Source organism: Melanotaenia boesemani, chromosome 5, assembly GCF_017639745.1.
Source record: "Melanotaenia boesemani isolate fMelBoe1 chromosome 5, fMelBoe1.pri, whole genome shotgun sequence".
In the NCBI taxonomy this organism is placed as follows: domain Eukaryota; kingdom Metazoa; phylum Chordata; class Actinopteri; order Atheriniformes; family Melanotaeniidae; genus Melanotaenia; species Melanotaenia boesemani.
In genome coordinates, this window is record NC_055686.1 from 24,540,577 (window position 1) to 24,567,084 (window position 26,508).

General features: G+C 40.2%; 1 protein-coding gene across 8 annotated transcripts in view; it reads right to left on the reverse strand.

Annotated features, from left to right (window-relative positions):
* Positions 1–3,254: 3,254 nt before the first annotated feature.
* The window catches only part of clcn3 (chloride channel 3), a 37,813-nt gene continuing 14,559 nt past the window's right edge, over positions 3,255–26,508 (reverse strand). For 3 of the 8 annotated variants that reach the window (XM_041984746.1, XM_041984747.1, XM_041984752.1), the window contains 13 exons: positions 16,835–16,995; positions 15,897–15,996; positions 15,022–15,209; positions 14,569–14,691; positions 13,672–13,878; positions 13,517–13,597; positions 13,181–13,433; positions 12,803–13,095; positions 12,533–12,719; positions 11,936–12,334; positions 10,766–10,982; positions 8,396–8,471; positions 3,255–3,946 (listed from right to left, as the gene is read on the reverse strand). In XM_041984746.1, coding sequence (XP_041840680.1) covers positions 3,758–3,946; positions 8,396–8,471; positions 10,766–10,982; positions 11,936–12,334; positions 12,533–12,719; positions 12,803–13,095; positions 13,181–13,433; positions 13,517–13,597; positions 13,672–13,878; positions 14,569–14,691; positions 15,022–15,209; positions 15,897–15,996; positions 16,835–16,995 — 2,474 coding nt within the window. In that variant the 3' untranslated portion in view covers positions 3,255–3,757. Of the gene's footprint in view, positions 3,947–6,313; positions 6,352–8,395; positions 8,472–10,765; positions 10,983–11,935; positions 12,335–12,532; positions 12,720–12,802; positions 13,096–13,180; positions 13,434–13,516; positions 13,598–13,671; positions 13,879–14,568; positions 14,692–15,021; positions 15,210–15,896; positions 15,997–16,834; positions 16,996–23,057; positions 23,366–25,801; positions 26,064–26,508 lie in introns of those variants that run through there. The other 5 variants (XM_041984751.1, XM_041984748.1, XM_041984750.1 and 2 more) reach the window with 5 other exon arrangements.

Genomic DNA, 26,508 nt, shown 5'->3' on the forward strand with positions numbered 1-26,508 from the left:
ATCTTTTAGACTTTAAATAATATTGTTTTAAATGGATGCAGACATGCTGTTTACTTTTTAATAGGGAGACCAGATTTCTGAAACCAGAGGAAGGTTTTATGTAGATGACTGGTAGAGGCATGAATGATGGATGTGTAACAAGATCCAAACAGTAGATCTGGAGCTCTCAGCCCCCATCATGATGTCTCTGAGCTACTATCAAACAGGAGAGCTTATCTGCTCTTTTGGAAACAAATTCAGTCCACAACTGGTTTGAGTCTGAACTATTATAGATTTCAGCTTGTGATGTGGACATGCACAAGAGCACATAGCGATGTGTGCAGCCATCAAGACATCTACACCAGCCCTGCAGTGACAGCAAATCTTTGTGATCTGAACGCAAACCGCAACTACAATGAAATAAAAGCTATACTTCCTAAAGTAACATTTTAAAACTAAACAAATTAGTTGATAAAGTCCTTTTATAATAGCATGATGTTTTGCAAATTGAGATTAAAAAGCTATATCAACACACTGGTTGTTCTGGATGCAAACCATTGCAGATTCAGCTAAAAAAAAAACAACCAAGAGGACATTATCAGAGGAAATGAGGAAAGGAAGGAGAGAAAGTGACAAAGTAGGAGATGTGAGAAGAGTCAACATCAGACTGACTTTTACTGGCTGGAAAGAGCTCAGAGAAGAGGCAGACGGATACGGAGTTAGCCAAAGTTCAGAAGTGCGAATTTAAAGGAAGAGTGTGTAAGAATTACTGGCATCTAGTGGTTAAGATGGGCATAGAAATCACTTCAAATACCAAACAGTTGAGAAAGGATGGTGGCTGTCAGTTGCCAAAATTCTTCCAGATGTTTTTTTTTTCTGCACGTGAATCCAGTGGCCTCAGGTGCAGTGATGGCTGAACTACAGGTAACTGTCTATTATTGGTGACTTTTAATTTTTTTTTTCTTCTTTTTTTATTGGTGCCTTTTAAGGTGCTATTAATCACAAACGTGCTCTAGCACCTACAAAGCTGGTGCTGCCGTTTTAAAGCTCAGTGGGTTCTCACTTCACACAGAGCTGTTTGTCCAGCCAGAGACACCGTAGTAAAAATGGTGGCAGCAGATATAAATGGCTCATTAAGAGAATAAAAAATAACAGTTATTTGAGTAAAGTGATCAGGTGCCAGCAAATACACAGATTTAATGATATAGTTCAGGACATAAAGAGGAATGCATCAATGGATATTTATAATGCTTGTTAAAATATGTTTTATGTTCAATTTCTGTAAGTTTTCAGTATTCAATTTAACTGGTTACAGATAAACTTGGGAGTTTACTGACAGGACTTAAGTGGGGAACTGAATCTTATTGTATTTGTACTACAAAGGAACTCAAAACCACATGTTCATTTTTGAGTTTACTTTTTAAAAAAAACAAATATTTCCAGATGAACAAAAAATTTGATTTGAAGCGACTGACAAAAGTTTCCTGAAAGTTAACTGGAGATTCTGAAGGTCTTGATCCATAGCTGATAAGGCTTTGTTAAACCTGCCAGGTGATGTTGTCAGAAACTTGTCCACCCTTCTACAAAGTGTGCTTAACTCTAATCCAGTCAAACATCAAGACCCGCCTGTGCAACTGGAATCTTTTCTCCTTTTAATTTAAAACAATTTTTTTTTACATATTCATTTTTTTTAATGTACAATCAAACAATCAATGTAATCATACATAAAATTCTTCAGAATAATAATGCACAACTCTATCGACACTATCCATAAATTAAAAAACAAAGGAGAAAAACACTGAGATCAGTATGAAATCGAATGTTACGCAACACCACTGCTTGACAAAGATGATGCTCTGCTCCGTGTCGAACCACAGCAGGAGTCACGTGACAACAATCACCCCTCTCTCTCTCCCTCTCACACACACATACACACACACACTCTCTACAGGTAAGGTGCTACCGTTTGTCCTCATGTCACAGATGCCTCATTTCCCTTTATCGTCTCTACTTAACATGCCAGATGTTTGAAGTTAAAGTAGGAAACTGGGGGAAAAAAACGAGCATTAAAAGCCTGAGAAATCTACATCAGGCACTTCACAGATTTGGTGAGATGAAAAACTGAACAAGCTCAGCCAGATGGTCAGATTTACTTTCACAGTATGAGCCTTAAGAGTGTTAAAATAAGAGTTTAAACTCAAATAACGGGCAAAAGTAAGCTTGCACATTTCACAGCTCCTGACCATGTGAGTGATCGATAAGCTGAAAGTGAAGATGGTTTAACTTTTCATTATTTGTAGCTGAAAGTCTGGAAAGATTTCGATGCACACGATTATTTAAAATTCAGTTTCTTCATGTTGTTTTATATCACTGCTGATGTTTGGGCTGCTGGTTAGACAGCTAGCAATCGAGCCATATTTGCCAAAATTTGCTTAATTAAAAATAAAAGTAACCGGTGCTTAAATCTCAATGTCAGTTTTCTAACTTTGTTTTTATAATTAGGAATTTGATATTTCATCATTCAAGTATGGTGTTAGGAGTTATTAATCTTATATAAAACCTCATCTTACAATATAGGTTGGACAGAAACAAATATACGAAGGAGAAGATGCCAATAATTTGCTTTAAGTGGTGTGCTGAGATGGGGGGGTGGGTGTGTTTGCTTTAAAATAAATCTCAAATGGCAACTTGTAGTTTTTATTTAAAAGTTTGAGATGTTATGGGAGAGGGGCGTCTGTCATCTCTGATCTCGTCAAACTTCTTAAAACAGATTTCCAGTTTAATTTTGTTTCAACTGATCAATAATTTTAAAGGAGGTCGCAGGAGGAAGTGAGAAAAAATGTTTTTCCTCTTCCGACAGAGCAGAACTCAACCTGGACACGTTTTTTTTCTTTTATTTTTCATACACACTACCTACTTTCACACACAGGACACACATGCAAGCTCGTTTGCACACATGTAACAAGCTGGCTCAGAAATGAAAACACACACACACATAAAAAGCTTTAACTTTTTCTCTTTCCTCCTGAAATTAAACAATTTTGTTCTTGACATACAGTACCAACTGTACCTCTCATAACATCCACACACACACACACACACATTAAAGCCATCTCATTTGATCATAACCCAGGGGAGCAGCTGTGTGTCCTGTGAGGAGCGGGTGCATGTCCTCTCAGTTCCCATAGTAACCTGGCTGGAATGTAGAGGCGTTACGTACACACACACACACACTCTGACGTACTTAAATCACAGGTAAACAATGTTTTTTTTCTGGAGGACGGACAGATTGGAGGTGTGTATTTGTGTGTGACGAGGGAGTGAGGATGCAGGAGCCCGGAGGTATCGAGGTCCCTCATCGCGTCCCTCGTCGGCGGTTCATTCTGACCTCTGACACCGACCAGGCCATGCGCAGGATGACAGGACGAGGCGCACGAAGAGTGCAAATGGGTGTAACTTTACAGGTGAGGGAGTGTGTGTGTGTGTGTGTTTTGAGACAGCATGCATGTCTGTGGTGTCTGCAAGTGCAAAAGTGTATTCTTTTGTGTGTGTGTAGAAAGTGCCTTCCTCATGTGTGTGCCTTCAACCCGTGACCTCTGTGTGTCCTCAGCAGCCAGATGATAATAAACAAGTCTTATCATCTTTTTTTTTGTTTTTCTCCCCCCTCCTCTTGTGGCCGTTAAGTCTCTGTGGGGGGGAGGGCCCACAATCAGTCAGTGAGGCTCAGGGTTCACAAAGCTGAACACTAAAAAGAAAAGAAAATAACGGGGTCTGAATGTCAGAGATCGGAGCCGTTCAGGAGGCACACCTCCTCCTCATCCTCTTCCTCTTCACTGCCGTCTCCCCCTCCCCCCCAGCCGTCCTGGAAGGACCGGATCAGTTGAACATGATGGACTCTGGATCTTGGTTTGCCATTTGAGCCATGTGACGAAGGATGTCTTTTTTTGTGATAATACCAAGAAGCCGCCTGCAGGGGGAGACAAAGAGGAGGGACAAAGATTTAGAGACTCGTGAGGAGGAGCTGGTGGTCTGCAGCTGGAGAGAAGGAGAGAAAACTACATCATGTTTTTGTTGGCAAGCTTTGAGACGACAAAGGGTAAAATCTTCAGTCACAAGAAAGTACAGATTTTAATTTGAGTCATTGCCAGCTTATTGGGTATGAATTATTAAAAAAAAAAAAAGCCAACAAAAGCATGTGTTAACAGCCAGCAGGAGGAGGAGAGGGGGGTGAGTAACCACAGGAGAAAAAAAAAAAAGATGAAAGCAGCTCAGAAACAGCACCTGCTTCAGAGCCAGCTGTCATTTCAGAAACTACCGGCGGTTTTTATGTTTTCAGTCCAAAAAGCTTGTGAAGGAAAGGAAGAGCTGGATCCTACAGGAGAGACAGGAAGTACTGAACAGGATAAGTAGAAAAAGTTAGAACCTCAGGGAAGCAGGAAATGAGCAGATGCTTCCATCACAGGAGTCTCAGACGTTAATTTTCATATTTTGCTGTTTAACATAAGCAACTGAAGTGTGGTAAACATGTCAAATTAAACATATTTACAATATAATTCTAATATTTAACTGTTTGTTATTTCCTAATCATCGCAGCCTCAAAAATTAGATCCATGCAGCAACAAACTGGAGCTGCTTCTGTCATGTGAAAGTACGTAAACAGCATCCTGAACAATTACAGACTCCTGTGATGTAATCATCTCCTGCTCCTCCTCTTCCTCTGCTGTGGAGAACGATTACTGTGTAACAGCCACATAATCAGTCCGTAAAGAGAAAACCTGCAGATTCAAGAGCACCAGCTGGACATATTGACTTTTATCTGCTTCAAAGTTAGAAATGATCACAAAGTGCTCTTGAATTTAGCTGTGAATGTAGAGGTCAGGTGTGGAGAAGCATCTGAAGACAAACTAGCTGTGAGCTGGGAGAAGAAGCTGAAGTAGAGCAGAGCTGGGTCCAAAGCAGGTGTGCTGTTAATTTAACAAGGTGAACCCTCAAGGGTGAATAAAGCACACCTGTAATGAGCTGAAACAAACATCTGAACCCAGATCTGAGTGAGAAGAGCTGAGATGACCTGTGGGTGGGTGGATGGGGGCAGGGGGAGTATTAAAGCTACAGCACTAGGAGACATGAGACTCTTAAACCTGACAGATCAGAGTGTATACAGTGTTTCCATTAACACCAGTAGCATCCAGCCCTGATTCATGATTTTGTTACAGTCAAGAGCCAGAAAGTCAGATATGAGGGTTTTAAAATTCATTTAAATGCTGCAAAGCTAAAATAAAAGCTAAATATAACTGTGCTTTGGACAGATTATTCAGTATTTTTCTTAGACAACACATTAAAAAAAAAGTAAAAAAATAATAAATCAGGGGTGTCAAAGGTATGGCCTGGGGGCCAAAAACAGGCCGCAGGATGAATTTGGGCAATTTAAAAATGACATAGAGGACATTTAATTGTGATTTTTTAAAATAAAAGTAACTGAAATTCCTAACTTGTCCGCGTAAAGTTACATTTTTCATGTTCACATATAAAACATTTCTAAAGCAGGGGGATAACGTGGGATATCTTTATCTTTCTTAACCACTGTCATTTCTACATGTGTAAATAATAACCTGAAGCGAAAAACTGTTGAATCAGACCTGTTTCTCCTCAAGATATTTCAGGTTGTTCATCATGTCACATACTTGTACTTATTTACACTAAAATAAAGGGGAAAACAGAGTTGTCCTAATTAACAGGCTATCATTCTATTATTTTACAGGTCTGGCTCACCTGAGATCAAACTGTGCTGTACTGAAGTGAGTTTTGACACCCCTGACCTAAATTCTTAACTTATTGCAGAAATACACACCTGCACACATAAGTAAGATGAATTCAGTAAATGCCTGTTGATCCGGTTTAGAAATTTCTCACTCATCTAATCAAATCTTTAATTGTTCATCAGGTTTGTTAGATGGTTTAAATAAAATGATCTGACATTGATTTTAATAATAAACATGATACCGATTTAAATAATCATTTGGTGTCAACAAAGCTTCATTTAAATTAACTTAAGAAAACACCAATTTGAGCAGCTGTGTGTTTTACTGGCTGGATGCTGCCAGCTCAATGGAAACCCGGTCACCAAGGTCTCATGTTGTCACCACACTAACTAGCTAAACTACAGCAGTACTAGCACTCAACACAGTGACACTCCACCATGCGTACTACCACTACAGACTGAGGAAAAACATGGGAGTCAATCACATCGCTTCAGACCGCCTCTTAAAATGAAAATGAATACATAATTTAAAAAAAAAAAAAGCAGGCTGCTTTCCCAAGGTGACTAACTACTCGCCAAGTGGTTGCTTAGGTGACGGATCAGATGTCGTCGATCTGTGGAGACCCAGAGCAAAACGGTGGGGTCGAGAGGGGAAGGTTAAAAAAACAGAAAAAAAGAGGAAAAAGCAACCGTTAATGACGACAGAAAAAAACAAGGGTGAGTGCAATTTTTTTAACTTATGAAATGACCAGCTACTATTGTAAGTGGTGGATGAGGGGACACACAACAGGCATCATGGCTAGATGACTGCAGACATGCGGAGTTGCACATCTGATGGGTTTTACATGATGTTATCTGAATGAGCCTAGAAGTTCAGACCGGAGCTACGAAGATATCAGAGACCCCTCAGTTTGGCTCAGAAGTATTGACACCCATAGCAAGTTTTGATTTATGTTGAATTTTTATGTGACCTATAGGTTAATTCTGGCAGGAAACGTGCTGAGACCCATTTTAGTGTTAATCAATGCAAAGTCAAATAAATAAATCAATGAACTGAATAAAAAGACTTTCTCATTCAATACTGAGAAGGAAAAAGATTTTACGACAAACTTGGACTAAAAATGTACAAAATATGTGGATTAAAATCATAAAAACAAGGCTGCCCAGCCAGATAAAAACCACTTAGCCAAATAAAAATTCACTATAAACCCAGTATGAATCATTTTGAGCACAAACGTGACTAAAAGTGTATAAAAAGTAGCTGGATGAACGTGTTGTTAGGGTGCTAGTATAAAGCAGCTGACAACAGAGCAGATCTATAGTAGGTCGAGGTGCAGTTTAATGGGATGAGATGCAACGCTGCACTCTGAAAATCTACTGAGGCCATTTCAGACATGGAAGCTACACCATCACTGGCTTCATCTGTGTGTTAAACTCACAGCTATACTGTCCAAAGATAATGCTGGGACACATTTCATTTATTATTATTAACAAGTGAAAAGTTTTAATCTCTGCTATCTGAGTTCTGATTGCTTTGTTCAGTCTTGACCAGCTGCAGTGGTTGTGTTAAGATTTCTCAGCATAGAGCAGTGATACTATGAACAGAAGTTTGCTGCACAATAATTATATAAAACAGGAAAATGTTGCAGTTCATTAACTTTTCTTTTTGCATCTTCTCCATATTTCAGTGCTCTCCTCAGCTACATCAGTAGTAGATTTCAAGTGTAAGAGTTATCAATCCTGATTCCTGAATGCAGGTTTACTATCAGTCATTTAACTGGATCATATCGCTTGTGATATGGCGGTGCTTAAGCTATTTCATAGTCAGTGACACAAGACATTAGAACAGGGGTCTCCAACTTCGGTCCTCGTGAGCTACTGTCCTGCAGGTTTTAGATGTCTCCTACTACAACACACCTCTGCACAAGCCTGTTAATGACCCAGTGGTTTGAGTCAGCTGTGTTGCATCAGGGTAGAATCCAAAACCTGCAGGATAGTAGCTCAGGAGGACCGGAGTTGGAGATCCCTGCATTAGATTATTCTCTTATTGTAATTTCTGACAGTTTGCATGGTTTCTTTTTGGCTTTTCCAACATCAGAAGTTCCATCTTCTGGAAGAGTTTTTTTCTCTTGTCTGTTTTATGAACAGATGTAAATGAAACCCTTCTTCTACTTGAATACAAAACATGTTCATTTTGTGTACTGTTGTGGTTTTTAAGCACTGGAAGACCTACACAGGGCAACTTAAGCTTGAGATAAGTTTGTTAAAATGCCAGGATAGTTTTGTTCGTGTCTGAAAGGGGCTCTTAAGTGATGAGGGTGACAGTTCCCACTGAAGTACAACAATACAGGACCCACAAAACTCCTGAAAGCGTTAACACACGATGACTCCAGAACATCAACAGCTACAAGCGATGAAGATGGAGCTCGGATAACGTCTATCTACATGTTTATGACTTCATGACTCCACGACAAGCCAACCCACCAACAACAGAATGTGTAAAGTGAGGAAGAAAAGAATAGTCTTATCATTAAGTTGGGAACTGTCAACAGCTGTTCACACTATGTTTCATGCATCCCTGCTAAAAGGCGGAGCCTAAGAGACAGGTACGAAAGTAGGGGAAGAGGTCACATGTGTAAAAGGGGTGGGGCTAGTCACCAGGGGCTCCGTGTGCTGCTTGAGCTCCTCCAGATGCTCTAATATATTCTTCTTTGTGATGATGCCCAACACAATCCTGAAACACACACCTGTTACTCAGTGGACTTCCCAGAACAACAACAAAAAATAAACAGAGGAGAAACACAAAGAACAAACAGCAGCAGGACAAAAACAAAAAACAACAGTGTGATGTAAAATACTGACAAATAATTCAATGTGAAAAAAAAAAATCTGTTAAATCAACAAAAAATGTTAAAACTCACTAAAAGTTGATGCTTTAAATTAATTTCATGTGTTACAATGCAGCATGAGACAAACTGATTAGTGTGGAAACATTCTCTATTTTTCTAATTGTCAATAAATGCCATTAGAAGACCCAAACCAACAAATTAAGATCAATATTTATCACTATCCAACACCTCACATGATAAAGTAAATGTTCCTTCAAAACTTTATCGATATCCGAGAACGTAAAAGGTCTTCAAAGTTACAAAAGCCAATGTTGCCACCAGAGGGAGCTATTCTCTCCCACAGAAAACAACGCTTTTAAACTACCTGAAATATAGTTGCAGTCACATTTATTCAACCCCCCTCTGCAAATTAGGTGTACTGGCAAAATGTACAAACTAGCAGCTGTTTGCAATAAACAAATCAAACAGGAATAATTTAAATAGCTCGACACATTTAAGATAAGTGGTTTCTCCAAATTCAACAGAAAATGCCACTTTCAATGACCACTGCAGTCTCAAATATATTTACCCCCTTCCCCCCTGAAAAGAATTCACCATAAGAGCACATACATGCAAACCAGGTCTGGTCTCAAGCACACCTGATATAAATCAACCAATCAAGGTTTTCATTAGTTGTATCAGGAGTGCTTGAGATAAAGAAATACCAGGATTGTTGACTGTGACGTCGAATTGCATGTTAGAGATGGCTAAGTCAAGAGAATTGTCCAAAACTGTCCGAGGATAGATCACTGTTTTGCATAAACAAAGAAAAAGATAGCCAAGGCATTTAATGTTCCTATAGATACAGTTGGAAGCATAGTTCGCAAGTTTTAAGGCAGACAGAGGACGCTACCAATGGCTGCTACCAGATTCCTGAGGAGGCAGGTGGTCAAAAACCCTGCAAAAAATCCTGAAGAAAGACTTGGTGGCAGCAGGCACTGAGGTTTCAGTGTCCACAGCCAGGTGCACATAACTGCACATTACGACTGCTGCCAGAAGCTGGGGTCTGGCTATGCATCACGTTTGCAGCAAGTCATAACAGGAAAAGGGTGCTCTACTAAGTAATAAAATTGTTAAGGAGTTCAATCATTTTGAGACTGAGGTCATTGAAAGTGGCATTTTCTGTTGAATTTGGAGAAACCACTTAGAATATTAGTTGTGTTGAGCAATTTAAATGGCTTGTTTGAACTGTTTACAGCTGCTAGTTTTATATTTTGCAAATAAACCTAATGGAGAGGTGGGGGTTGAATAATTTTGACTGCAACTGTATCTCAGTAGTGGTCCAGACTTCCCCACTACCACTTTGATATACATCGATATATCGGATCATGCTCAAACTCGTAATTCACACCCCTAAGAATGGCTCCATAACCTCGTTTGGCTTTCTTTATTTCAGGAAACTACTAAGCTTTCTTTTAAAATCAAATATGCCTTTGCAACCTGTTTTCAGTGTTGAAAGATAAACAAACATGTTCCTGGTTTTGGTCTTTTTCTTGAGATTTATTGATAACATAAAAAATAGAGAATAAGACCGCCCCATTTATGAAAATTAAGGGAAATAAATAAAATCAAACTCTGCTGCTCAGTTCCCCTCCTGTGGTCATCATAGCAAACAGTGAGCTAATCTGTAAAATGAGTCAATCAACTATCAAGCACAATTTTACTGTAACTTTTTCATCACACCAGCAGACAACTAGGCAAGAACTCCTTTAAATGTGTAACAAATAAACATTGACAACTGAGTTCCACTGACAGTTAAAAAAAAAACTAAATAAATATATTTAAAAACTATTTTTCTCTCCCACACAATTATTTTTATTGACTATACTGTCCCAGTGTGACACCTGTTATGTATCTATGGTTAGTTTCAGTCAGCAGCTGGAGGAGACTGCCTGTTATTGCTCAGTAGAGGGATGAAGGGAAGTGCAGTGCAGCGATTAGACCAGGTCATGCACATTGCAGCTCCTAAGAGCCCATGCAACACCAGACAGTGTGTACATGTGGTTTGTGCAACAATTCTCAAATACAAACTGGTCGAGCAATTACAACATTAGAGACGAGGGTGTGAGGGGGTTCCCCCCTCCGGTTCTCTCAGCACATCTTTCCTCCTGACACACGCAGGCATTCATTTTCTTCTTACCCGTTGTGAGTGACCAGGCACTGGCGCAGCCCCAGTTTTCTGAAAATGTCCACCACGATCTCCATGGGGGTGTGGTCGGTGACGGTGAAGGGGCTCATGTCCAGGATGGAGCGCAGCTTGAGGGGTCGAGGACTGTCAGCTGGCAGGGTGGGTGCATGCTGGGTGAAGTACACCCTGGAGTTCAACATGATGCCCTCCTGCTTCCGACGAGCGTTTTCTGTTAAATATATATTTAAAAAAGTTCACTGTTTTGCTTCAGGTCATGTTTATGATAAGGTACAGTGTTAAAAAAAAGTTTTCAGACACCCTTCAAATATTGTTTTAAAATATTTGTGGAAAAAATTTTCTTGTTTCAAAAGGTGTGGCTGCATTAACAACAACTAAAACTAAATTATGGACAGTTTCAAATTGTCATTTCTCAACTTTGTTGGTATCAAACTCAACAAATAACAGAGAATCTGTTCAAACCTGAACAAAAATAAAGTATCACTTCATCAAATTAATATTTAGTAGTCCTTCCATTAGCACGCAGTAGAGCTATAATCCTGGCTGGCATGTTCCCCACAAGCCTTTCACACTGTTGAGTAGTAATCTTTTCCCATTGAATTACTGCTTTTAATTCTTCTAAATTCTTCAGCTTTTGATAATCAAGCACAGATTTTCAATGGGGCTCATGTCTGGAAATTGAGCTGCTCACTCTGAGACCTGGATATTGTGCTCCAGCAGCCTCGTTCTACTGGCCCTGGATGTGTGGCAAGAGGCATTATCTTGTTAAAACATCCAGTTTTGACCTTGATGGAACAGTGCACATGCAGAAGGGAGCATCTGGGTTTTGAGAATAGCACAATACTTAGCAGAGTTCAATATGCCATCGCAGACAGTGAGATGACCACCACCAGCAGCACTCACGCAACCTCAAACCATGATACTGCCTCCAATATGCCTTCATTAGTCAATCACTGGTACAAATATGATGTAATATGTATTTTTATAAAATCAATCCATTTTGAGGTTTTATTGGCTTTTTTAGGATCTGTATTATTGTGGCTGTGACTGTACTAAAAACATTACCCTTGAAGACCTGAGAGTTATTCTTAATGCAATATTTTACAAATGCATGGGGTGTCCAAGACTTTTCCACCACTGTATGTCCCACTTTTGTTATTTTACCTATAGCAATAGTGATGTCCCTGCGCAGAGCGAAGCCCACCAGCCTCTGCGACTCCTTGGACACTATCACGGGGAAACCATTATAACTGGTTTCATTGATAATGCCCTGCAGCTCCTCCACCGTCAGGTCATCCTGCGTCAGCACCGCCAGCGGCGGGTCACTGCGCCGAGGCCTCATCACCTCTCTGGCCAGGGTAGTGTGTGTGAATTCTTCCTTGGCGTCCAGGAAGGGGTATCCATTCAGTCGAATGTGGGCTTCATAGATTCCCTCTCGGCCAAATGCGTCACCCACCCATTTGCTGGTCATGACAGCGGCCATGAGGGGGACGATGTATTCCAACCCTCCCGTCAGTTCAAACACAATAACAACCAGGGAGACGGTCATACGAGTCACGCCACCTACAGAGGGAACAGAGGAAGTGGTGAGAATAAAAGTAAACACACATCTAAGCACACACACAGACACACAACTCGGCTAAAAAAGATCAGAGTTGATGAATGTTTAAATGAGTGATAAAGCATGAAACACAAACTGGTGTCACTTCTTATCAACTAACGTTTCTCTCCGTCCTCCATCACTCTTATTTGTTAACTCACCCAGACAGGCTGCGGCCCCCACCATGGCATAGAGCCCTGGAGTGATGCAGTCGGCTCCCACCTCACACCATTCTTTGAACAGGAACCAGTCATGGTGATAGTAGGCAAGCTGCTCCACAGCGATGCCAACGATTCGCCCTGCGATGGCCCCGATGGCCATGCTGGGGATGAACAAGCCCGACGGAACCTGCAGAAGAGACATGGCCACTGAAATCAGTGCTGATGAAGACATAGAATAAAATACCCTGAGAGAAATCCTCCAGGGATCACCTTCAGTCCAAATGTGAATATGGTCATAATGATTTTAAAGATGAGCGCCAGGCAGAGCTGCCACATGGCGGAGTAGACGCCAGGCCCTGCTGGGCGGTTCGGGTTGTCTGTGAAGGCTTTGCTGCCGTTCATCTGGCTGCGGTACTGGCAGAGCTGAGAGGACTCCAGCGGGCCACAGTCGGTGAACAGCTCCTTTATCAGCTCGCTGGTGTTCTGACGTGTGTACGGATTTGGAAAAGCAACCACGGCTGTAATGGCTGCCACCAGGATCACCTCCAACACTGGGTACTTGCCTGAAGAGTGATAGAGACAGTCAGACTTTAATAGGCCTGGATCCTTGAAAAACACCAGCTGACACTCAGTCATGGAAATACTTACCAAAGCGCGTTGACTTGCGCCGCCGGCACCAGGCGATGTTAGCTCGGATAAAGAAGGCGCCCCAGAGCCCTCCAAACACCCCCAGGAGGATGAAAGGGATGAGCTCAAAGAGGTACCACGGCGTATGGTACTCCACGTAGAACAGCACCAGGCGGCTGTTACCGAAGGGGTTAATGGAGCGCAGGACGAAGGCTGCCACCAGGGCAGCAAAGAAGGAGCGCCACAGGGTCTTGAGAGGGAAGTAGTAGCTCACCTGGAGGAATAACAGGAGTGAAATGGTTAGCTTAGGCATTTCCCAGTTAGCATTTTGTTGTGATTTATGGCGTGTTGATGTACCTCCTCCAAACTGAAGAGAACTCCACCAATTGGTGCTCCAAAAGCGACAGAGACCCCAGCAGCTGATGCAGCAGAGAGAACCTGAAAAGACAAAAAACACCTCAACAGATGTTCTCCAGTCACAAAAAACTAAAGTGAGATGTCTTCTCCTTCACCTCTCGTTTCTTAGCCTCGTTCTTGCTGTATTTGGGGAAGAGGTAGGAGAAGATGTTCCCACAGCAGCAGGCCACATGGACCAGGGGCCCCTCTTTCCCCAGGCTGAGGCCAGACGCCACAGCTAGAACCAGAGTGATGGTCTTGATCATTAGTGTCCACTTGCCCAAGTAGCCCCGGATTATAAACCCACTCAGAATGGTCTTGATCTGAGGCAAGAGAAGAGGAACAATAAACTTTATAATAAACTAGACTCCAATGTTTTATTAGCCTGCTTTAATGTTGCTTTGTAAAATATCTTCAAGCAAATTCCCTGAGCTTGTGCTCCAACTAAAACGCAGTATTTTCTATTTTATTCTGCAGTAAACAGCTCAAAGTAACACACTACCACAGGCTTTCCTTCCCTTTGCAGCTTTTCTGTTCCCATGGCAACAAAAAAGGTACTTGGTAAGCAGTGAGACCTTCACTTCTTCCTGTTTCCCCATATATTAACAATTTTATAGCACTTTAAGACATTAAAAGCCAAAGCAAGGACGATGATGCACATTGTAGATCCCAGAAAGTGCACATAACCCATTAAAGAGGGACAGTTTCATGGAGAGATAAGAGGTAGCTGCAGAGATTTATACTTTTTATTTTCTGTGCTGCTCTGAGTTTATGACTACCACAGAAAATCAATCTGAGTTGGAAAGACAGAGAATAGTCTGGAGAAATCTTGACCAAGCTCCTTTACACACCCGAGACATAGAAAGAATTGTCGCAGATAGAAAGTAGTTGTTCATTTCAAAACCAGGTCTATACTTCAAGAGATCCAGAGGAAAAAGAAAGATCCTTCAGCCATCAACTGGAGCTGCAAGAAAGCTTAAACTCTGCTTTTAAAAAAGAAAACATCTCCTCACCTCAGGGATCCCTGAACCGCAGGCGTAGGGAGCAAACACCTTGACCAGACAGACAGCCAGGAAGGCAAAGGACAGAGCCCAGTAGATGTACATGAAATAGTTCATGATGTAAGAGCCAGGACCCTGTAGAGAGGAAGGGAAAAAAGAGAATGTTAAAAAATGTCAAAAATCTGAAGTGATTGGCAGCAGAAATCACAGCTACGGTGGGTGTCTAAAGCCGAGATGCAGTCAAGACCGTCTCCACCTTGTATTTGCCTTTGCTGCCATGTTCAGTTCATAAAATTTTTTTTCAACAAAAGGAGCAACCTCTTGTACATAATTTTTATTCAACTAACTTTTGAGGCACATAGATCATAAATACAGGAGAAATCAAGCACTTGATTTTCTTTGATATAACAAGAAATGCAGCAGCTCTGACTGATCTCTTTCTTCAAGTGCCCCTGTCAAGTCTACCTCAGCCTGTCCCAGTATTAGCTCAGCCCAGCTCTTCCACTGAGGACACTTGTCCCTCTCAGCGAAGGTGGTCTCATTGGATGTCCAGCAGCACTGCTCATGGTTAAACCACATGGCGCTCAGACACACGCCCTCCTTCAGGTCATTCATCCAATCAGCAGCAATGTCAATCAGGCCAGCCAACGCACCTGATGGGGAAAGAAACAGGAATGGAAAGGGGGAGAAAGGAGGTGGAGGCAGGGAGAGGACAAGAAGGGGAGGAAGTTAGCTTGCTAGTCCTGAATCTAGTCCCTGACATTAACAGAATTCTTAATAAAAAAAAAAAACACATACAGATATGCTTTAGATGTGTCCAACCTCATAAAGCTTAGTGTAAAGTTTAATTTAATATTACATTATAATAAAAGTTTGTGATAACCTGAAACTAATTTCACATTTAAAGCTGACATTTTCCAGATCTGAATAGTATTTAAGCATTAAAACTCATTCATTAAAAAACTCATTTTAACACAGATCGACCCAGTGGAAATATTTTCCTAATGTTATCCTTCTTTAGCCCAAATGTGAGTGAAGTTGTCCAACAAGAGTGAAAGAAAAAAGACAATTTTAGATAAACATTTCTGTGGAACGATGATCAAACAAATCGTCACAAAGGTTCATTTTTCTCGTATTAAAGACAGAACTGGTGGGATTTTTGCAGCTCAGACTGGGATCTGTCTTGTGAGGCTCTGAAGGACAGACGCTTTGCTTGTGAGAAGTGGGTAAATGAGAGCAGAGGACAAGAGAATAAGCAGAAGTTGCCCGAGGTAGAGCATGTGAGAGTCACCAGCAGAGGAGAAAAGAGCTGTGTGTGTGTGTGTGTGTCTTTGTGTTACCTGACGCCAAGCCAGTGAGTGTCACAACCAGCCAACCAGACCACGCATCATACAAGCTCTTGGTGAACTCCCATGCTGACTCCTTTTTCTTGCTGTTGATCTGTAAATACATGGAAATAAAACAAGGGGTTAAAAATTTGTTGCCAGAACAATGGCAAACAACACAAAAAAGCTTAATATTTAATCAATGTTTCACTGGATGAACTTATACCGGCAGAAATGCAAGTCAAAGGTTTTTCACTTCTCTAAGTAATTTAGTAATCTACTCTATTCTTTTGGCAGGACTTCCACAACTGCTTCAGTAACACAGCTGATTATGATCATTTCCTGTTCAGCCAGCAAGACCAGGTCATAAAAACAAAGTATTTAAATAGCATTCAAATTCTAAGGATTATCATATCCAGTCCTGAGCTAAAAATGTTTGGAAATTGTGCTGAAAAGTCAATATTTGGATGAAGTGTTGAAATAAAGAGGGGCAGAAACCCTGTGCTGCATTGTGGGGTCATTCATACTGGAGTTGAACATGTGACCTCTCTGTTCAGGCTGAGATACGATGTATTTGGTATTGATTTTTATTAAAAGTAATGTTTTTTTCTTATAATAAAAATTATCTAAGACAAAGCCAGTTGTTTTTCTGGGACACCCTACATGGAAAGCTTTGGTTTCTGTAGATGTGTTACTCTCCATCCATGCCCCCCTTTTTTTTTGTGATCTATCAAAAGAAAGCATCCAACTCTTCCTGTGCAGAGGAAGGTGCTGACAACTATTACCAAAGCTGTGTGAACAGGATACCTGTGGATCACTATGAATCATTTCATACAAAACTCACACAAATCCTCTTAAAGTGTCTGAACTATTATTTTGTTTTTCAGATTTTATTCTGAGATCTTTACGATTTAAAACTGTTCATTCATCCATCGTGTTTCTGGTGAGCTCACCTTTCGGTGCCTCTCACGATCCTTACACTTCTCCCGGACCCAGTCGATGGTGTGGAAATCATCGTAGGTCCCAACTCCAGGGATGGGCTCCTCAAGGAAGTCCAGCAGATGGGTGGTGCTACTGGCAGCGCCGCCCCCGTTAGACATGGCGTAGTTAGACCCTGAAGAAAAAAGCCAAAAAAGAAAGACTGATGATTGGTATCTACAATCAATAAACCAGTCCAATCTAATCTGAAACCAACATTTGTGGCTGAAAATTAAAATGAAGAAAATCTCTCCTAAGTATAAAGACTAATCAGAGACAACTGAATAAAATAATCTCATTCCACTGTTGCCTCCTGGGTCAAAACAAAACTGCAGTTTTCGTGGGATGTACTCAGTATGTAATGTCCACTGAGGTAACTTTACTTAAATATTGGGTCCTGAGTTGCCATAGTGAGGGCTCTGCAGATGTGTGAAGACTGCAGGACTGTTAGCCAAAGAATAATAGTGACATACAGTAAATGCATAAAAGAATATCACTGCAAACATGTCCAGTACCCTTTGAAGAGTATTACAACATAATAATTCAGTTCAGTGATTTTGCTCTTGGCATAAACAGGAGAAGCTAAATATCAGAGCTTAGTTCTGATCTATTCTGGCTGGCCTCAGATTCAGACTTTCCTACACACTAAAAGAGCTCGAGGAAGATGCTGAGCAGCTGAATCTCTTAGCATCTTATCTGTAGAACATGCCCAACGTTTCCTTTGGCTACTGAAAAATTTCCCTTAATATAGACCCAAGATACGGCATATATATCATCATTATAATGTATTATTACGGTTCCAATATTTGGCTTAAAAAGAAGAAATGTTCAATTTGATTCAAAGCCCGATTGAAATAATTAGAGATAACACATCTAGTGACATTTAAAACCGTCTGTAATGCAGAGTCTGAGCCTCCCACTTCTGATAACACAAATATTCATCTGCAAAACAAAGACGGTTTTGTGAGTAACAAAGAGATGGACTGACAAAGACAAGTGAGAGGAACGGAAGTGAAGCAATTTCAGCTTGTTTCTCCAGTATCGATGCATTCATTAATATCAGGCCAATTCATATAAAAACACTGGTAATTACTGTCTAGTGTGTTTATAGTAAAGCTAAACTTGACCCCACCAAGTAAAGTAAATGGTCTGGAATGATGTGAGCTTCATGGAGAAGGTGATTACCAGAGAAACAAAAGAAATAAATTTGACAAATGCATTATGTTTAAACCGATTCTAACTAATGTGAGAAGCTGGGTGTGGTAACAAAACTGTGCAGTAAAAGTTTAATTTCACAATATCTTCTAAAATAGGCTTTTTTTGGTCTGTTTTCAGCCAGATAGGAGATAAATTTAAATACCTACTATAAGTAATTGCAGTTAGTATGGTTGCCCTTCCATCTTCGGTTATTCAGTCACACATCAGTGGAAGAATGGAAAACTGTAATAGCTGTGTATGATTCAACTTTCATATGAATGAAACTGCAGGAGAGTTTCATAGCAAAGAAAGCAGCAGAGTTGATGCTGCATGAAATTTGGTCACCTGTGCAATCTAATAAAACGCAAGAAAACTAGGGATGCAATATATGCTTTAGCACTGTGCTGCAACGTGTGCATGCATGAATCTTTTCATAAAATGGCCAAACATTTTCCATACCATTACCATCATAATACCAGAAATTTGCCACTAAAACCTTCCACAACAAATGTTAGTGAGACGATGCTGTGTATTAGGTATTACACAGCTTCATTCAGAATAAACCGAGACAAGTTCCCAAAGAGCTGAATGTAGGTCATGCTAACATCTTTGAAAGAGCGTCTTATTGGTTCCCATCAGAAATTAGCCAAAAGGCTTTAGTAGAATTTCCATAAAGTGGCAAGTTCAAAATGGCCGAATGTATCTTCAATGGACCAAATGACATGTTTCCTTTCCAGTGAAGAGAAAAAGAAGAACAGAAGAGTACAACAGCTGCTGTTGTAGCATCAGCAGCAGGAATACACTGATACCACTCTCCATTTTGACTCCAGAGTAAAAGCTAGTCTGGACTGTGCAGGGGCAGTTGATCTGTGCCCATCCTCTTGTTTTGTTATCTTTAGTGGGGCTTTTACTGGTATAATTACTGACTTTGGTAGTCCTTATGTGGACCTAAGCCCAGTCTTCATGCAACAGAAAATGTTTATCTGAGGTTCTGATTACAATTAGGGCTGCAGCATAAACTGAAGTTAGGTTAGAGGTTGGGTTAGGGATAAATTGGTAATGGTTAAAATGTAGGGTTAAGGTTTTGTAAGGGTGGCCCTGCAGACCTGTGTGTTAGGGACTAAATTGGAATGATAAATGACCAAGCTGTTGACTCAACAAAACAGATTTGATATAAAGATTTGGTTTTTGGAAATAAGTCGTGTCAAGTGAGTATGAGGGGCTGTGACATTCACATTTTAAAAACAAATTTCCACAATGTTTTCAACTTTAAAGCCCAACACAAGACAAAATTAGAAGTCTTTTTGTCCCTTTACACAAAAAAGTATTTATCATTAATTACCATGTGATGTCATCAAAAGTACTGTAATGCAAAAGGCATCCCTCAGGGAGCAGAATATAAATATCAGATTGTGTTCAACAGGTTTTTTGAGCAAAGTTTTTTTTTTTTTTTTTTTTTACCATAAAGTCATGTAAGAGGTCTCAGAAACTGTATGATACATACAGCATTAAAGGGGTTACTATAGTAATGACCAAGTTTCCTTTGTGTCATCAAGTTTTATCTGATAGCAAGCACAACTGCGTGAGCAACAGAGAGTACAGCTTATAAAACTGTGGCTAGTTTACCTTCAAACATGCTATTTGTTTTCTTTAAAAGCCTAAACAGGCTAACAGAACACTGATTTAGAGTATAACTGAATAATGAAAAGGGCACTGTAGTTGCACTTTAATCTAGTAAGAGGAGGATTCTGACAAGCATTTAGTTGGCAGCAGTCTGCAGCTTCTCCACTAGATGTCACTAAGTCCTATGCACGATACCTGTAGAAGCTTCAAATACTGCAGTTTCTTACTGTATTTCAGTCTACACTCAGATTTCTTTCACCATTTTTTAACAGCTGTCATTATGGCAAAAGATGCTAAGGACCCTTGAGCTAGCCAATAATTGGTGGTTAGTGAATCTTCACACCTGACTAAATTTTCAACCATCAAAATTGATTAAATGAAACAGAATATTCTAATAGACTGGAAGTGTGTTAAACTTGAATATGCACATATTTTTGAGTATTGTTTTTCTAATATATTTATATTGTTAAATGTTGTGTGGTTACTGTGTTGCTTGTTGATGTGTGTTGTATGTTTTTTGCACATTTTGCAATCATATTTCTTTTGTACGTTGTCTAATAACAAAAAAAGGTATTCATATGCAAAGCTCAAAGACTGCATTCAGTGCTGAGTGTAATCGTCCACTAAGCGATGAAGACAGGATATAAAGCATATACTACCACTTCAACAGCGCTGAAGAGCATCATTTATGGTCAGTGAAAAGCATCTGCTCTGAGTTTTCTCAGCATCAAGAGGACTTTGGAACTCAAGGTTTTCTCAATAGAAACAGCGACAGAAAGAAATGAATTCAATATTGATTTTTTAATAGCTTTTTCAAAGCAGCTACAATATAAACTGATGACAGCATTAATATTACATTACAGTCATTCTTCAGGAGTGTGTCCTGGAGTATATACCTGTAACAAATTCAGTTGTAGAAAATGACAAATACATGAACTGTTCATTGATAATAAACTTAAGCTTAACATTAAATACCACTGACGACCCAACATGAGCCAGTTATCTTAGTTTTTTTTTTTTAAAGAACCAATAATTAAAAAGCTTGACTGCACAACTGAATACAGAAAATAACATGAACCTTAAAAATTACCTGTTTCAGAAAAATTCTGGACAGACCCCACAAAAAATGCCAAATATCCAAGCATCTGTGGGATTACTACTAGTTATGTCACCACTGTATTTAATCTGTTGTCTACTTCTTTGTCAAAAAGCAACATATTTACTAGGAATAATAATTCAACCATTCAACTACCAGAGAGGCAGCAAAACAAACGAAAATTGTCGACCTAAACCCCTGCAAACATCTCAGTGCTTCTCTATAGGTGCATAATGATCATTTCTAGTTTTACTGATCTAATAAATGAGTTCATCAAAGACTAAAATGTATAATCCAGACAGATTAGTCTATGATGACAGAGAATAAAGATGAGACTGCTTCTCTACATTACTGAATTAAGGTGGCTTATTAAAAGGGGAAAATGTTCCAATCCAGCAGAAAAACACAGCTTTAACTAGCAACATAAATCAGACAAGACCGCCTTGATGAAGCTGCACTATCAGGCATCTCTCCACTGAATTAAAAGCACGGAGCCAAGCGATGATGACGACATGGAACGACAGAAACCAAAAGGGACTGCATACACGTCACCGGCATCAAGCTGTGATGGTTCAGGGAACACACAAAAGACACACATACATGTATAAAAATAACGCTTTGGTTGTGCATTAGCAGAGTGACGCTGCGATTCTGTTCAGCCTGCATCAGGCCAAATAGCCACGTCAGTGCACACACAGGGTTGCCAACTGGCACCACTTCTCTAAACGAAGTATTAAAAACACCCTTCCTGTGTCACTATGATCACTGAAGTCACAAATGAGCATCTTCCAGCTACATCATGCAGTAAATGTTGCTGTCTTATGTGTGGAGATGCAAAAATTAGTCAAGCAACCACCCCTGCATTCCCCCCTAGTACTGCTACTCTACTATTGTTGAGTAAATCAGATCAGGGAGGTTTAGAAGCAGCTGGGTAGGACACCCTGGATCAGCAGGGCTGGAGAAGTGTTAGTCTGCTCAGCCGTCATGTGACCACCATTATGCACTAGACCCGACAACCTCACTAAGGCCTGAGGAGCCCTACCCTTGCCCGACGGCAGCATGCTGAGAGCAGATGGGGAGCATCCCTGGAGTTCCTCAAAAGGCAGACAAGCAAATGCATCAAAGTGTAAACGGTCAAAAGATTTAGGAACCTGTTTTGCACAACTTTCTCTAATATGCTTTCTATACAGTAGACTGTGTTACAGATGGATGCCACTATGATGACCCACCCTGGATTGCTGTTTTAAAGCTTTAAGTTAAATATTTATTAGCTGTTGTCATCTTAGGGTTGTAAAAGCCAGAAATTGCCTGTAATTAATTGGTGTTGACAGCAATTGCACATGTTGTTTTTGAACTGTTAGAAAAAGGCCGGAGACTTTAAGGGTTAATGACTTGAAGATAAACAAATTACTCTACTTCTGTATATTTCCTATTCAAATAACTATAGTTGCTATCTTGTTATGGCAAAAACAAAAAGAAATCTCCATAATTACCTAAAAAACTGAAGCTAATAAAACTATGCTTCAACAAAGGGAAAAGGGAACAGAGAAATGCAGACTGAGGCTTTTTTTTTTTTTATAAAGTCAGCAGCAGTGGATGTCTCTTTACCTCGGTAGGGGTCTTTTGTCTCTGCCCACTCACTGTAATAATCTCAGAAGCCATGTAGAAACCAACAGACACACTGACTTTCTTGAGACAAAATCTCCCTAAATACTGCATAGGAAAGACAAAGCTACAGCCTGACAACTTAGAAATGTCATAAAATAAAACAAAAATTAGGCAACCGCCTGATCTTTAGGAGTTACATCCTGTATGATTTGAGGCAATATCCTGAATCTTGCCAACAGGTGTCCTCATACAGAGCAGATATGAACATGTGGTTAACATATGATGAACCAGAAGCCTCTTTCTCTGGGGAAAATTATCCTGGATGCTCATGATGTTTTCATTAGTGACTGCTACAGTTCAGGCCCAAAGCCTTGAGTCCAGTTAAACTCTTTCCTTATCTTGTTATCTTTGGTACACATGGTGGGTCAATCATCAACAGAGATTTAAATGGTAAAAGGAGCTCCTAGTTTAGCAAACGTAGCTCATGAAACAGGTTCTCCGTTTTTTGTGCTTCATTAACAGCAAAGGAGGTGGCGGCTTAATGTGCACTGTCTCTACCTGCCGTATGTTCACACACACTCACTGTACAAGGAGGAGGCCGGCCTCTGTCATCCTGGCAGTGTTTTAGAAAGAAGGGAATAAGAGGTGGAAAGAGAACAGGAATGGTGGCGTACCTCTTCTAGGGATCTCCTGCAGGGGAATGGTGTCCCCTCCCCCGTCGTAGGGCAGATAGGGGTCGGCCGCTGCGTCCTCCTCCTCCATGTTGACAGTTAAGATGAAGCTTGGCTAAACTATGCTAGGCTTTGCTTGCTGCGTGTCATTCGCTGCAGCCGCTGCCATGTTTACCAACGCAAGACAAGCAGCGCTCCGAGGGAGAGAGTGTGTGTGTGTGTAAGCAGAAAAATGTGTGTTAACGCTCAGTCCTCTCTCCCTCCCTTCCCTTTTCTTTCCTGCTCCCTCTACTGCAGCAGCTGACTGTTGGAGCTGATGATGTCATCTCACACACACACACACACACACACACACACACACACACACACACAGAACGACGATCACACCAAGCCGGTCAGCCCTGCCTGCTTTGGTTGCTAGGGGAGATCGGTGAGCCCTGCCTGCATGGGAGAGACCATAGTGTTGGGTCACAGGGGTGTGTAGATATGTTTATGTTGAATGAGCTCTAAAATGGATTATCCCATCCTCAGTATCGAAAGAGAGTTAAAGTAAATGAGATAACACCATCCTATCTTCTTGATTTAAAGAGACAGAGCTTTCTATTAAACAAATACAACTGGTAAAAAATATATTACAAAAATAATTTTCAAAGAAAAAAAATCAAATGTGAATGTTTCTTTCACAACACAGAGGCTGGATTTGGAGAAAACAAGCAACGTCCCCCAAATGTCAACAGACTGAATTTGTTATCTAACATTTATTAAATGATTATTTTTTCTTACGTGTTGACAGTTTAAAAGTACAGACCCCAGAGTAGTAACTCAACCTAACAAAGATCAGCACATTGATCTATATTAAGATAAATTTCTCTTTAAATTTATTATCATTTCTTTTTCAATATTTTGCTTGCTTTTCATGACAGACGATTCTCGTCACAAATGGAAGATTCTGGTGTTTGAGTCAACTTCTCTACATTAGAGGGACCTTACTCCATTGATTCGAGGCAGAAGAGTACTTGATCTGGGTTAATATCCAGGAATACTCATCAAGGCTGGAAATCATCCTATCAGTCAGTATTTTGAAATAATCACAGGGGTTCATTCAGCCTTGAATTTCAACTCCTCAGCACCCTGTGCACTCGGGTTATCAGTCCTGCATTATAAGTATTAAGTTTTGCTTTCAGGGAGGTGCTTCAGGATGCCCAAATGTAGAAAAAGCAAGTATAAAAACTCATTTCTTACTCCACTGTTTTACTCGAGCAGCAGAGGAACTATTTAGATTTCTGAGTATTTAGATAGGGTTTGAGATATGTTGAATTTTTAAGCTATGATTTACATGTGAAATTTCAATGTCTTAAATGATTTGATGTTAGTGATATTAATGGCAGTTAAATTTATGTGTTAGTGCAGTAGTTCCCAACCTATTTTCCTTGAGGACCCCCTTCATGCATATACTCAAAAGACATGGACCCCCTGCCAAGTCTCAGGGATCCCCTGTGCTCTTTGAGGGAACCAATGTGTTAGTGGACAACAAAGTGGCATCTCAAATGCTTATATTTTTTAGTGTCTGCATCATTTTTGCATTGAAAAGAACTAGATTAAAAAGAACAAGAGGTGATTTAATGCTGCATAAGTGTGTGTAAATACACGTGACAAGCAGCTGGTATCTTGGAACCAGCTGAGTGACAACATCATCACTGGTCACTCGGCGGTGTGTTTCACAATGTTGGCTTCTTTCACAAAGGATGCCCAATGAGGGGGCATCAGTTTGATTCTGAAACGGACTCTCTGAAACTTGCCCGTCAGTTTTTCCGAGCTAGGTTATGCAAATACTGTACAGTCCATGGCATCACTTTAGGATAACAGAAACGGTAAGTGATTAGTGGTACTCTGGTTTACGCTGTGCCTCACGCTTACTGTGACGACTGTTTCTGCTCACTTTGATACCACTTCTGATGTATTCTTTTCCATCTATGTGAAGACTAACAATCAGATTTTTAAGTTCCCAAGGCAAACTGTTTTCCATGTGGAGCCATGATGCAAACAAACAATAGACAATGTAGTAAATAATCACACATGGACAGAAAGCTAGTTAACTTTTCACTTATCTAATCCATTGACAATTAATTGTACAGTTAAATACTATACCATTAAATTATTACAACCTGATATACAATTCATAATTTCCCAGTTTTTAAGAATGTATTTTTCATTTATTTTTCAATGTATACATTACATCTTATGCTGCTGTTTATTTGTTTGATATTATAACTCTGGGGAATTATCTTAATATTATATATCAAGTAAGTTATAAAATCCAATTCACAGTTGGATCAGAACAGAAGTAAAGTGAGTTTGTAAATATTTACTTTGTTATTTAGAAAAACCTGAACACCTGAGTGGGTTTCTCCCTGTAAGTCAGAATCACAGGGACAATATAAAACAAATTAAATGACCTCTGGGATATTTTTTACATTAATATTTACTTTTATCTGCTTTTCAGCTACAAATAAGTAGTTTCTTAGGCAAAGTTAAAAAAAAAGAGATCAGAGTCACTGCATTTCCAAGGTGTTTAGTAAACTTGATGTAATTGCGTGCGATTATATGAAACACAAAAGCTACAATCAGGTTCTTTCCCATCCTCTGCCGTTCCCAGGGTTAAAAGTTTCAGAGATTTAGCACATTATTTGCTGTTGCTGTAAAACAAAGCAGAGCTTGTCAAACTTTAGATGTCCATGGCCTCTTACCTTCAGGTGGTGCTCTCGTTGCTAGGCAGTGTCACAGGTGATAGCTTGTCACCTCCCTCCTCAAGAAACTGCAATGACCACGTCAAAGCAGTGAAACCACAACAGGAAGTTTGAATCAGCAAAATATCTCCAGTTCCCATAAAATCTGTTTCAGAAACACTTTAACTACCTCCTGTACTACTTCTGAGCTAACAAAAACTTTCAGCGCAGAACTCCATGTGACTACAGAGTGAACCAGCCTCTTGGTCACATTGCAGTCTTTGCCCAGAGGAGGGCTTTACAAGTTTTCTAAACACACCCCTTAACACAACGTAAAAATAGCACAAGTAGGAAAGAGACAGGCAGTGCACCAACTTAAAGGAAGGGCATTCATCCAGAGACTTCCTGTAAGACTCGCTCACACCAGCTGGTAGCCAAACTAGTTCACAGGAATGTGGCTGCACATCTATTTCATACTAATCAGAACTGACAAAAAGAAAGTAAAGCCCAGGTATACACTTAGGATCAGTACTATACAACCTATATTATCTGAAAAGACCTAACACCAAATCTTGATGACTCCAAATGAACAAGCCTTTATCGTTCTGAGTTAATCAGCAATGTGCTCTTGTCTAACGGTTATAATACTGCACTGTAGCAGTAGCAGTGGAAGTGGTGAGGGCTGGGGTTCTTATTAGCTTTCATCTTTTGTATTTAACTACCCAGAG